The sequence below is a fragment of the Sapajus apella genome, unplaced genomic scaffold (assembly GCF_009761245.1).
Source record: "Sapajus apella isolate SASKATOON/1434 unplaced genomic scaffold, GSC_monkey_1.0 scaffold158, whole genome shotgun sequence".
NCBI classification, from domain to species: domain Eukaryota; kingdom Metazoa; phylum Chordata; class Mammalia; order Primates; family Cebidae; genus Sapajus; species Sapajus apella.
Window position 1 is genome coordinate 1,724,874 of NW_022437098.1, and position 13,017 is coordinate 1,737,890.

Consider the following 13,017-nt stretch of genomic DNA (forward strand, 5'->3'; position numbering starts at 1 on the left):
ACAATAAGCTAGACACAATTTGAATTCATTTTTAAGAAGGGAAAAGCCAGCAAAACTAACCTGTGTTGTTAGAAGTTAGAATGGGCGTTGCAGGTGAAATGCAGGAATTACAAGAAGGCTCCTAGCTACCCTCACCGTTCTGTTCTTGGTCTGCGTGCTGGTTTCCTGGATGTGTCCAGCTTGTGAACATTCATGAGCTCTATGCTTAGGATAGATATGATTTTCTGAATGTATGTGGTACTCAACAAAAAGTTTGGGAGGAGAGTATCAGAAGATATTGTTTTCCCACTGAGGGATTCCTTTGGCAAAACCACCCAAAGGAAGCGTGTTGATTTCAGGAGGAACAGAAATGGAATGATACACCAAGTTGTCTTAGCTTACTACAAGTCTGTTTGGTTCTCACGTTTATCTAAACATCTGCACCCACAATCTCTACATTGCCACACATGTCAAAGAGTCATTCTGTATTGATTGTGTGTGTGTGTGTTTTTTAAATTTTACTGATTGCATGCTGCTTCAACAGTGGGGCCTTGTGGACTTCGGAAGGAACTGCCACTCCCAGGGTTAGCTGAGTCCTGCAGATAGCAAGTGACTGGCTTCTGGGCGTGCCTTGGCTCCGCAACCTGACCAGTCCACAGCCCGGACACCAGTCACCTCCTCTAACTGGCTTTCACACTTCCAGGAGGCAGCCTTCCTCTGCCCCAATCCCAGGATGACTCAGGCTGACAGTAGAGCCCCTGTATTCAAGCCCTCCGACCCCAAACCTGCTGGGCCTCCATTCCTTCCCTGGAAACCGCAGGGAGTCCTCCCGACTGGCCCTGGTGCTTGCTGCTCCCCCTGCTTCCAGGGATCTGTGAGTATAAAAGCATCTTCCTTCAGGACAGTCATCTCAGTGTCCCCTTGTCTTCCCAAACCCGATTAAAACAAGTCCTGGACACATTTTAAAGCACTGCATTCGTGTCCTGATTTCCAAAGCACCTGCTGTGTTTCATGCACTGTTTTCGGGGTTGGGATAGGGCCGTGTCCGTGAAAACAAGGTCCTGTGCTGAAGGAGCACACTGTCTAATGGAGAGAGATCATTCAGCAAAGAGAAATATTTCCAGATAGAGTGAAGTGGTGTGAATAAAGTGGACCCGGGTGGGTTGTTTTGTTTTGTTTGTTTGGGTTTGGGGGGTTGTTTTTTAAAGAACAGTGGTCGGGGAAGGTCTCCCTGAGGAGTTGACGCTTAAGCCACATCTGAATTGTGCCTTGTACACCAAGGGCACCCAGAGGTCTGTGCTAAGGGCTTCAAGGCATCCAAAATAACAAAAATGATGTATCTGCCGCTGGTGCTCAGCCAGAACCAACTCTGCCCCTTTCCCAGCAAGCAAAGGAGGGCTTGCATCCAAGAGAAAATAATTTCCCGGCATCAGCAAAGTCCACAGCCTGCTCCAATCAAGTTGCTCTCCAAATGCTATAAAGCCAAAGCGCCCAAGCACCAGGATCCAGGAGCTGCCGTGGCAGCAGGCCAGCGCCCTCAGGGCAGCGACAGCTTGCATGTGTGTTTACTTACTGTTTGTAAATAAGGAGTCGGTGGGCAGATCCCTGATCCCTCGTCACTTCCTGCCATCCCTGGGGACCACTGCCTAGTTCAGCTTAGCAGCAACACAAGCTTGACCCTGGGCACTGCAGGCCTGACCCCACCACCACCGGCCTTGTTGGGGAGCCCTCCTGCTTTCTGGGCACTTCCCAGAAGGGGCAAAGTGGCTGTCCTGAGTCCATGTGAACAGCACACAGACATTCCCACCCCTTCTTTAAAAAACTGAAATCCTGCTGACTTTGGAAAACATTGCAGTCAAGAAAAGTAGAACAATTTAAATCACAAGCCCCCAGCCTGTGGGTGGCACCTCATGAGTCACTGGCACAGCATGGGTCAGTCTCTAAGCCCTGCAGGAAGCAGAGTGGTGCTTCCACATCCCCCTTCGTCAAAGCTTCCAGGCCGTGTCTGGGTATCCCCAGCCCCGCCACCTGCCACACTGGAACTTTCCACGCTCGCCCTGAGCCCCAAGGCCAGCACCCCACACACCTCCCTTCATCAAGGAAAGGCCAGGGACCCCAGATCTGAAAAGCCACTCGCATGCCTTCCCCCGGCTACCCCGAGAAGAGAACAGCTCCATTCATGTGGGGCAACTGCCGCTGGGCCAGGGGGAGTCTGCTCTACACGTGGAAGCCGCCCTCAGCGCCTTCCTGTGCGTTCTGTTCCGCAGCCGCCTTGCGCCTCACCATCTGTGCCAGTGACAGATCCTCAGAGATCATTTCCGAGGCCCCCAGCATGAGTTGGCTGGAGGGCCACAGCTGGTTCATTTACCTTTGCCTCGATCCAGAGTTTGCCTCCCAGCACACATGTCCCTGGCGCACCTGCTGGGGTGTCCATTCAGACACAGCCTCTGCTTTGGTAGGTGTTCTTGGGGAGCCCTTCCATCTGTCAGGAATGTCACACTCCAAAGCCGCAAAAACTCGAAGCCACCCCTCATACCTGGGATAATTGAAAACCAGTTGGTGCCTCACCAGGTGCCCGGAGCTGGCAGAGCTGGAGTGGGCTTGTGTGGGCCCAGAACACCACGCCGGTCGTCAGCCATGCCACTGTCCTCTACGACCCTGCCCAGCACTTCATGGTCTGTGAAAGGTCTGTTCCCTTGTATGTAGGTCAAATCTCAATTCTCAAGGCTCCCAGCTGGCTTAAAAATGCCAACAATGACTCTTTCTATTTATCAGGCATTTTCTGTTTCTCCATTAGAGCAGGAAGCCCTGCAGAGGCACGGCCCAGACCTGTTTAGTCTCAGATCCAGACCTCCAGGGTCGTGTGCTGGTGATTTGGCAGACTGTACCAGGGGCATCTCCTTGGAGCAATCAAAACTTTCATGGAAGATACTTAATCCTATAAATGTAATGTATTTGCTTATCTACCAAATTATAATATTCATTTGTTTGCGTAAACCTGCAACTTACTGGTTAAAAATATGAACCACAAGAAACTTTCCACTAGGATTTAGCTTCCAGTTTGAATGTGACATATTATACCTGAGAGGATTGCAGGAAATGCAGAAACCATAAATGATTCTGTTTTGTTTGTTTGAGATGGAATTTTGTTCTTGTCGCCCAGGCTGGAGTGCAGTGGCACAATCTCGACTCACTGCAACCTCCACCTCCCAGGTTCAAGCGATTCTCCTGCTTCAGCCTCCCCAGTAGCTGGGACTACAGGCGCCCGCCACCATGCCTGGCTAATTTTTTGTATTTTTAGTAGAGACAGGGTTTCACCATGTTGGCTGGGCTGGTCTCGAACTCCTGACTTCAGGTGATCTACCCACCTTGGCCTCCCAAAGTGCTGGGATTACAGGCATGAGCCACTGTGTCTGGCCATAAATGATTCTTAAATTCTACATTGAGACAGTGTATAATAAAGGTTTTTTGCTGTTTACAGAACAAAAAGTAAAACCCAAAATCATCACCCCCAGGACGCTGAGATCTGGGTGCCCTGGAAAGAAGAGCTGGGTCTTGGAAGAACACTGTCCCTTCTGTTTCTGTCGTGACATAAAAGGAGATGCCCCTTTCTGTCTGCAGGTGTCATTTGGCAGATTTTTTAGAAACAACGTATTTAAGGGGTTCTGCACTCAGTTCAAACCCAGATACCCAGTCAGAATCTGGGCCGTGCCTGGTCAAAGGCAGTGGTGATTTCACTGCAGAATGTAGGGAAGCAAAGTGGGGCTCAGAAGGCCAGCAGGACCATCACCTGCCTGGTGCAGGGATGTCACCTGCAGAAGAAGGGCCCGTTGTCTGCACCGGGATTTATGTGAGTGAGCAACCAAGGTGCTCTGGGTGGCTGCCAGCTGAGCCCCGCTGCTCTCCGGTCACTGAGAAACCCATCAGCAACCTGGCCTGGGAAGACCCTGTGATTCTCCCAGGCTGCAAGAAAGCACGTCCATCTTCTCAGGCGTGAAGATGGCTCTGTGCTGCCGTTTCAGTGCTGCAAGCACTCAGGCATGGGCAGGAGGGGGTCCAGCTGACGGTCCTTAGAGGGCTCACCTTGGGCCCTCTTGTCTGATGCCACCGGCACCTGTGCAGGCTTGAAGGACACCTGTATTGCTCTGATTTGCAAATGTGGATGTCGGAGGAAACTGTAAATGCAGGTAGAAGACATCGATTCATCGCAAGCGGCTGGAGGACCTTCCAGGCATCCCTCGAGAAGAGCCAGGGGCCTGCTCACCTAAAGCTTCCCTCTCGGTTGCCATCAAAGTGCTTGGACTCTTGTTTTTACAGCTTCTTAAATTTACAGAGGAGGCTGGTGTAGGATGATCTGTGACAGTGATGCTTAGACATTCAGGGAAGGCTTCCTGGAAGAGGCAGTCTTTGACAAGCGAGAGTATTATGAGCAAAAGGGCAGCAAGTGAGATGTGGAGGCCCGGGGGTGCTTGTAGGGAACGGTGACGGCATCTGCCATCACACCGGCTGCAGCGGGGAGGCGTGGCTGGGGCTGCACACTCCACGAAGCTGGTGGCAGCCCTTCCCCTTCTGAGTCTGAGTGGGAGTTCCTCGGGTGTCGCTGCAGCTGTCCAAGCTATGGCTACAGACAGGGGCTCTGCCCTTCAGTTTGGGCTACAGCCACCCAAACTGCAGCTGTGGATCCGAGCCTCTCTGTGCTCTCGGAGGGAGCCAGGAGCAGACAGGATCTGCCCTCCTGTGTGAAGCTGCAGCCACCTGACCCACGGCTACAGACCTGGGCCTCCCACTCCACAGAGCAGGCAGGAGCCAGGGACTAGCAGGAGTCCTGCCCCTTCCGAGATGGCGAGGGGAGAGCTCCCTTAGAGCTGCCACTGCCCTCCCAGGCACAGGACCTGGGCATCCCTCCAGCCTCGGGGTCCCCGGAAGGACACCCCCATCTCCCTCACCATCCCCACCACACCCCCCATCCCTGCAGGCCGAGGGGTGTTTGATCCCACTGCCTGGCCTCTCTCCTCTCCCAGTATCTGCTCCGACCTCTAAGCGGGGTTGGTGCTGAGCCCAGGGCCATGAATGGCAGTGGGAGGCAGACAGATTCCTGGGCGGAAGGGGGTGGGTCTCAGTCAGTCCCCTCCTTCAGGCCAGGGATGGTCTGAAGCCTAGGGACTGGGCTGCCAGTCCCACTAACCAGAGTAGAGACTCACGGTGACTCTTCCGAGCCCACCCACGGCTGCTGATGGACCAGTTGTCAGGAACTTCCTCCCCTCTGAGGGCCATAGAAGCCCAAGGCTCAGCCAGGGTAGAGAATGACCAGAGAAAGAACACAGCAGGGAGAGGATGAGGTGACCAGCGGAAGGGAGGAGCTTCCCTCTCCACTGATAGCTTAAGAGATCTGCAGAGAGGGCGGGGCAAGCTGCCAGGCAGAGAGTAGCCACCCTCTCCCGGGCCTCTTCTCTACTGAGAGCTGAATACTTGACAGAAGGACCTGCCTGCCTACAGAAGGGAGCTATCCACTGTGGATCTCCTCTGAGCTGTTCTAACACTTAATAAACTCCTTTTCATCATCTTCACCCTTCCCCTGTCTGCATACCTCAGCTACCTTGTTGTACCTCAGTTACCTCATTCTTCCTGGATGTAAGAACATTGCACAAGATAGGCAGCAGGTTAGGTCTGCCTGGAAAGATCACTGTGGCCAGAGGTTAGGGGGCGGGTCGAGGAGGTGGGGGACTGGAGCAGCAAACAAGTGAGGAACTGGGAGAAGCTGAGCCAGGGCAGCGAGTCTGGAAGCATCTGTGATGTGCAGAGAAGGACTCCTTTTGCTTCTAATCCTTCTTACACTGAGACTTTTGGAAAATAAATTACCAGACAAATACCATTTTAAAAGACATCCAAAATACAAGTTCTTTTTTTTTTTCAAAATGTTTATTTTAATTGGGGTAAGATAACATACATTTACCATCCCAAACATCTTTAAGTGCACATTCCAGTAATATGCACATTCACACTGCTGTGCTGCTGGTCTCCAGAACACTTTCATTTGGCAAAACCAGAACTACCCATTTAATAGCAGCCCCACATTTCCCACCCCCAGGCCCCCAGCAACCACCCTTCTACTTTCTGTCGCTATGAATCTGACAGCTCTAGGTATCCACTATAATTGGAATTACACAGCATTTGTCCTTTTGTGTCTGGCTTCTTACACTTAGCTTAATGTCCTCAAGGTTCATCCATGTCGTAGCATGTTTTGGAAATTCCTTTCTTTTTAAGGCTTGTGAGATACGGCAGGGTTTCTCTGCTAACAGCCTGCCCAACCTTTGATTCTTTAATTCCCAGTACTCCCCACTCCTTTCTCCTCCTTTTCTTCTTTCTGACTTCCCTTCATGCCCAGGCATGCCACAGCACCAGTGATGTTATCAGCACCAGCTCACATTGCTTTCCTTATTTAAGAAAAGACTAGCTCTCTAGCTCTCTGCAGACAACCCCTTCCTCCTTCCCCACCTCCCTATCACATGTCCAATGTATCTAAGAAAGATTAAATGTTTAGCCAATCAGGTCTAGTTTAGATTGTGCAGCCTGACCCCAGCCAATGGGGAAAGGACACAGGGGCAGGAGTCGCGTTAGAAATAAAAACTTCGACTCTCTTTTGTTCTGTGTGTTCTCGTGGCAACCAGCCATGCAAGAGACAACCGTCTGTGCAGAATTAAATTTGCTTTGCTGAGAAATCCTGTGTCTGAGTGCTCGTTTTTCCTTACGACTCTGAGCCTTATTTCTGACAGTTTTGGTGACCCATACAGGATTCCCAAATGTAAATTAGATAAACTACATTTACTGTTACTAGCAACGTTTTGTTAACTATACTGAAGATGCCGTTAGAGGAACAGCTGAACAATTAAGGCCCACCAGTCAAATGGCCTGGGAGAACAGAACACCACCAGACAGGATGCTAGAAGAAAAAAGCGAAGTTTGTATCATGGTTAGAACCCAGTGTTGCACCTCCATTCCTATGACACAGCCCCCGACAGAACAGTTACAAAGGCCTTACAAGGCTTTACCTCTCCATCAAACAAATTAGCCAAGCGCTCCAAGATAGACGCTCCCCTTACAGGCCTTATAGAAAAGTAGTTCAGTAGATAGAAAGCGTTAATAACTTCAATACTTAACCCGTTTTGAAATTGTCACAAGTGTACTAATCCTTGTTAGATGTTGCCTCATACCCCGTGCCTGAGGGGTAGTGCAGAAACTTAGTGAAACAGCTCACAAAACCCTCCTCAACTCTCCCCTTCCCTATTCAGATAGACTTCTTTTAAAAAATCAAGCCGAACAGCACAATCAACATATGCTTAAAAGTGTGAAAAGAAAGCATCATAAAAAGGGGAAGCTGTGAGATACAGCAAGGTTTCTCTTCAAACAGCCTCCTCAACCTTTTATTCTTTAATTCCCAGACCCCCCAGCCTTTATTTTCTTTTTATTCTTTCTGACTTTATGCCCCACATGCCACAGCACCGGTGGCATGATCGGCACCAGCTGACATTCTTTTTCTTCTGTAAGAAAAGTCCAGCTCTCTAGTTCACCACAAACGACCCCTCCCTCTTCTCCCCTCTGTCCCATCACGTGTCCACCTCATCTAAGAAAGGTTTAGCCAATGTTTAACCAATCAGGTTGGCTTAAATGTTTAGCCAATCAGGTCTAGTTTAGATTATGCAGTCCCGCCCCAGACAATGAGGAAGAGACACAGGGGCAGGAGTCGCGTTAGAAATAAGAACTTCTACTCTCCTTTGTTCTGTGTGGTCTCCTAGCACCCAGCCATACAAGAGACCCCTTCCGTGCAGAAGTAAATTTGCTTTGCTGATAAACCCTTTGTCTAAGTGCTCCTTTTTCCTTATGACTCTGAGCCTTATTTCTAACAAGGCTGAATGATATTCCACATTTGGTTTCTCCACTCACCTACTGATGGACACTTGAATTGTCCACCTCTTGGGTGTTCGTGCTGCTATGAATTCGGGTGTCAATGTGTCTTCAAGCCCCTGTCTGCCATGCCTTGGCCACATACCCAGAACTGGAGCTGCTAGGTCACAAGGTAGCTCTGGTTTTCATTTCTTGAATCACTATACTGGTCTCCACGGAGGCTGCACCATTTTGCATTTCCACCGACGACAGTGCACGAGGGTTCCAATGTCTCACGTCCTTGCCAATATGAGGATTCGTTGATGTTTTTTCATAGCAGCCATCCTAATGGGTAGGAGATGAAGCCCCCTTTTTAAAAATCATTATTAGACTCAACAGGCATAAAGTTACCCTGTCAAATTTCTGTGGTAGTTTAAAACACTTACTCTTACCTTCTACACTAACCTCACTGCAGACCAGCAACACACACTTCCGGAGCTGGCCAGCCCTTAGGTGGCACGGCCTGGCAGTGGCCGTTCCTGCTTACGGAGAGGACCAGCAGCTGGAACCGCCACTCTCACCTGCACGTGCTGGTCATGTGATCGGTACGGCAGCCCCACGAGGTGGCTGTGGGACGATCTCCAGCCAACAGATGAGGAAACTGGCCCAGAAAGGCTGAGGGCCTTGCCTGGGTCAGCAGGGAGGAGGGTGACGGAGGCGACAGTGAACCCCACATATGACCTCTGCCTATTTTTGTTATTGTTGTCTTATTTTCCAAGATAAATTAACTGGCTGGTCATATCTGGGGGAAGATAGAAGGCCCCCAGGTTCCAGCCTGAGTAACCAGGTGGAGAGAGTCGCCATCCACCAAAGCAGGAAATACAGTCAGGGAGGGCATGGAGCCAGGCACGTGTCGAGGTGAGAGGTCGCATGATGTCGAACTGGAAGCAGGGCCCAGGGCAGCTGGGCAGTCGCTCCTGAGTGCCTGAACAAGGACTGGACCAGGACGGCAGTGAGGAATGCCTGGGCAAGGATGCAGGATGAGTTTGGTGAGATCCCTCAGAGAGATAAAGAACATTCTAGGAAGAAGCAGAGGAGCCAGAGCAGATGGGAGAGATGGAGAGAGAGAAAGGACCAAAAGGAAAGAGGTATCAACAGGTGTCCGGGTGCCACAGGGGCCACAAAGCACAGGCTATCTAGTGTCTATGGATTTGGCCACGTGGTGGCCCTCAACGGCTGGAATGAGGGCAGAGCAGCTGGTATCATGGAACCAGGAAAATGGAGGCTGGGTTGGCATGCGTGGGCAGGTGGGTGGTAGTGGGAAGGGGGGACGAGAGAATAAGAGTTCAGACCACTCTTTCTAGAAGCTCTGCTGCAGAGTCAGGAGACAGGGCAGTCCCTGAAGGGCGGGTGTGCGGGTCTTGTGTGCAGGAGGGATGTTGGGCCAATGATGGATTATTATTTTGTTTTAGCTTAAAACAAAATACCTGGAGCAAAGTTGAATTTGTTTGTTTCAGGCAGGGGAGGCAGGAAGGCAGAGCCAGTGGAAAGGTGAAAGACTGGGAGGAATCTCTGGTGATTGCTGGAAGGATGGGGAATGACCAAGCCCTCATATAAGAAGAGAAGGCCTCTTCTCTGAGGTGTGCGGGAAGACCTACACTACACAGTTGTATGTGAGAGGGCACATTGGCACTGAGCAGGGCAGGGAGTTGTGTCTGGGCACCGGGAGAGAGGGGGGCTTTGGATGTGCCACCAAGAACAGCAGCAGGAGCCCCCTGGGCCTGAAGAAGGCAAGAAGCAGAAGCAGCCCAGCGGGGCCAGAAAGCACACATTGGCACAGCAGCATGGCTGTCTGGGATTCGCCTCCACCACGGCTTAGCTGCCCTGGGACCAAAGCAGAGGTATGGATGACGAGCTTGCTCAAGGGAAGGCTTCACAAGGTGGCTCTGGCGACAGCCAAGGGGGCAGGAAGGAAGAGTGACTGCTGTCATGTGGGAGAAGAATGAAGTCAACGGTGGTGGTTTTAAAATGTGTCCACAGATTCTTTGATCTTCCTCTTTTCAAAACGTGGAGTCTAATTCCCCTCACCCTGAATAGGGGCTGGACTTCACAACCTGCTTTTAGTGAACAAAAGGTAGCACCAGTAACAATGTGTGACTTCCAGTTCCAGATCACAAAGCTCCTTCTCTAACTTGTTCTGGAGGAAGCCAGCAGCCATGTCATGAGGAAGCTCAAGCAGCCATACCGAGAGCCCACGTGGGAAGAGACAGAGGCCTCCAGCCCACAGCTGAGGAGATGAACCACCTTGGAGGCAGTTCCCCCAGCCCCAACATATGCAGATGACCACAGTCCTGGCTGACATCTTTACCACAGCCTCACGAGAGACCACAAGCCACAACTTCCCAGATGGGCCCACAGATGTGTGAGATGATGTGCTTGTCGGCTTAATCTGTTAGGGCTTTGGGGTGATTTGTTAGCAACACTAGATAACTCCTGCGCTGCCTAAGCCTGAGGGCAAAGAAGGTGGAGCGTGGGGCGGGTCCCGAGTGAAGGTGGGGCAGGCAAGCCGTGGCAGAGGTGCAAGGGGCCGTGTGGTGGGGCGATTAGTGGCTTGAGAAGAAAAGATTGAAGTTGGACCAGAGGAAGTGGAGGAATCACAGTGCTGGAGGTCCCCACGAAAGTAAAGATGTGGGCTGAGGCGTAGAGAAGACAGAGGAGTTTCCTATTTGAGAGGGTGTTTCTGGGTGGATGAGGCTCATGGTGTGGCAGAGTTTGGGGAGGGGGAGGGACAGTGTAGCATGGCCCCTGGACACTGGAGCCAGACAGGGTGGCAGTGGAACTTGGCTTGGGGAGAAAGACCTACCTTCTAGTGCCTAAGGCCTCAGCTTACGGGGTAGTGGTGGGGACTGAGAGTACAGGGGGTGAAGGTGGCCTCTCAGGGTGGCTTGAGCCTGCAGGGAGGTTTTCCCAAAGACAGGAGGCACAGCTGCCTGTAAACTCCCAAGAGAAGACTCCAATGGCCAGCCCCACCACTTCTGGCTGCAGAAGACAGGGAAGTCAGAAGGGTCTCTGTCCTCCAGGGCTGCCCAGAGGATGGTGTGGCCAAGAGAGAGCAGGCTGCAGTGGACAGGCAAGCCACAGGGCTGGTGCTGAGTCACTCCACAGTGTCCAGTCTACTATCTGCAGAGCACCAGGGACACCAGATAAACACGTGGTCCAGGCCAGGCATGATGGCTCACACCTGTAACCCCAGCACTTTGGGAGGCCAAGGCAGGAGGATCACTTGAGGCCAGGAGTTCAAGACCAGCCTGGGCAACATAGCAAGACCCATCTCTAATTTAAAAAAAAAAAAAAGAAAGAAAAAGAAAAAGACATGGTTCTTATCTAGAGGAGAAACAGCAAAGGCAGAAAAGCCCTCAGAAACTGGGCCTCCAAGAAACGCAGTCCTGCTGCCCACCCACCCTTGCACAGCAACGCTTTATTCCCTGGGGTCCTCATCGCTGTGATGGCCGCCAGCCTCTGCTGCTCTTCCTGCTCTTGTCCTAGTCCCCTCTGTCTGGGCATCGCATCTTCCCTGGGCGTGACTCTCCCCCTGGGAGTCTCTGCAGATGTGGTCACAAGATGCGACCTGGAGTCACTGCCCTCTCTGGGTCTGGCTTGTCTGCTAGATTCTCTCTGCCCTCAGGTGAGTGTTCCCAGGAGGCCCCCGGTTCCTCGTGTGAATCAATTCTCATGAAGGCCTGGCCTCTGATTCCAGGCAAGTCTGAATCTGACGTGGGCAGAGCTCGTGGCCAGGCGCTGGTGCCCTCGGAGCTCCTTGTATCTCCCCTGAAATCCTGCGATCTGTCCCTGTATACTTAACTTCACTAACGTTCCTAAGTCCAGGTCGACTGACACCCAAGGGCCTCTGCGAGGACAGTGGTGACTCCTGGGTGGTCCCTGCCCCCCCATACCTCTGGTGTCCATATGTGTGGCCCATGGCCACACCTCATGGGGAGGTGACGGGCGCGACAGCATCTGCAGAGACATGACCGCTACTCCGTGACAAAGCCAGAAAGAAACGCCTTCTGCAAAACACGCTGGAAGTGAAAGGAGGGGCGAGGCGTGCCCTCAGCCATCAGTTTCAGCCCCCTGCTTCTGCAGTTGTCGAATGTTGAGACAAGCCGACTTGAAGCTGTATAATAAATGAATTCCAGCTTGAGCCTTGGCAGGGTTTGTTTGGCTTGAGGGAAGTTGTTGATGCTAATGGGTCCCCCTCCACAGAGCTGGATTTATATTATACAGAGTCTTGTCCATCATCTGGATGCCGCTGTAAACAAGATAATCTTTGTCTACCAGGAACCAGCCCGATGCCAATAACTTTAAATAAACACGAGCCCCAGGTTTGTATTTACATTGTCTGAGGTCACCGCCGGCGAGTTTGTCACGGCGCCTCCGGCCCCTCCCTGGCTAAGGTAGCGCCGGCTTTCCCACTGACCTTGTTTGTAGAGGCCCCGCTCCGGGAAAGGATTTCATATTTAGCAGATGAGTGCTACACCCCAGCTGGCCTGCATTCTTTTGTGTGGTTTTGGCATTTTGTAGCCCTGTGAGTTAGCATGGCTTCCTTTTGTGCTGGATGGAGCAGGGCATGGGTCCAGGGCAGGAGCGCAGACATGGAACTGACGTCATAGACCTGAGCTCTGGATTTCCTCGAAGGCAAGGCTGCAGGTACAGTGGACTCCAAGGATTCTATTATTAACAGGGCTGTGACTTAGCACTGTGGAAGACATCCGTGCATTGAATTGCATTCCGTGTGGAAAATAAACGGAATTTTGCAGAAGTCTGAGTGTCTTTGCAACCACAGAAACACACAACTCTTCAAATAGTGATAAATGATCTCCAGGGAGGATGGAGGAGAAATGGCATGCTCCCCCTCCCCCGCCACCAATCTCCCCTGCAAAGAAAGCACAAAGTGGGCAGGGTGTGACATGCATATTCCCGTCCCTGGGCAGAAACACGTTGAAAATGTCTTTGTAATAGCGGCTATTGGTTCGGAGTCCAGGCTTCAGGTGTAGAACACGGGAAACCCATTTCTAAGAGCGAATGGGTGCTTATGAGGATCCTTCTCATGAGGGGTGGGGTTGAGGAATGTTCCACAAGGAGAAACTTCACCAGAGT

At 51.7% G+C, this 13,017-nt stretch overlaps 1 protein-coding gene across 1 annotated transcript in view; it reads left to right on the plus strand.

Annotated features, from left to right (window-relative positions):
• The window catches only part of ERCC6L2 (ERCC excision repair 6 like 2), a 197,074-nt gene extending 184,821 nt beyond the window's left edge, over positions 1-12,253 (plus strand). Inside the window, exon 19 of the mRNA XM_032266361.1 lies at positions 10,031-12,253. Coding sequence (XP_032122252.1) covers positions 10,031-10,085 — 55 coding nt within the window. The 3' untranslated portion in view covers positions 10,086-12,253. The remainder of the gene's footprint in view (positions 1-10,030) is intronic.
• Positions 12,254-13,017: the final 764 nt, after the last annotated feature.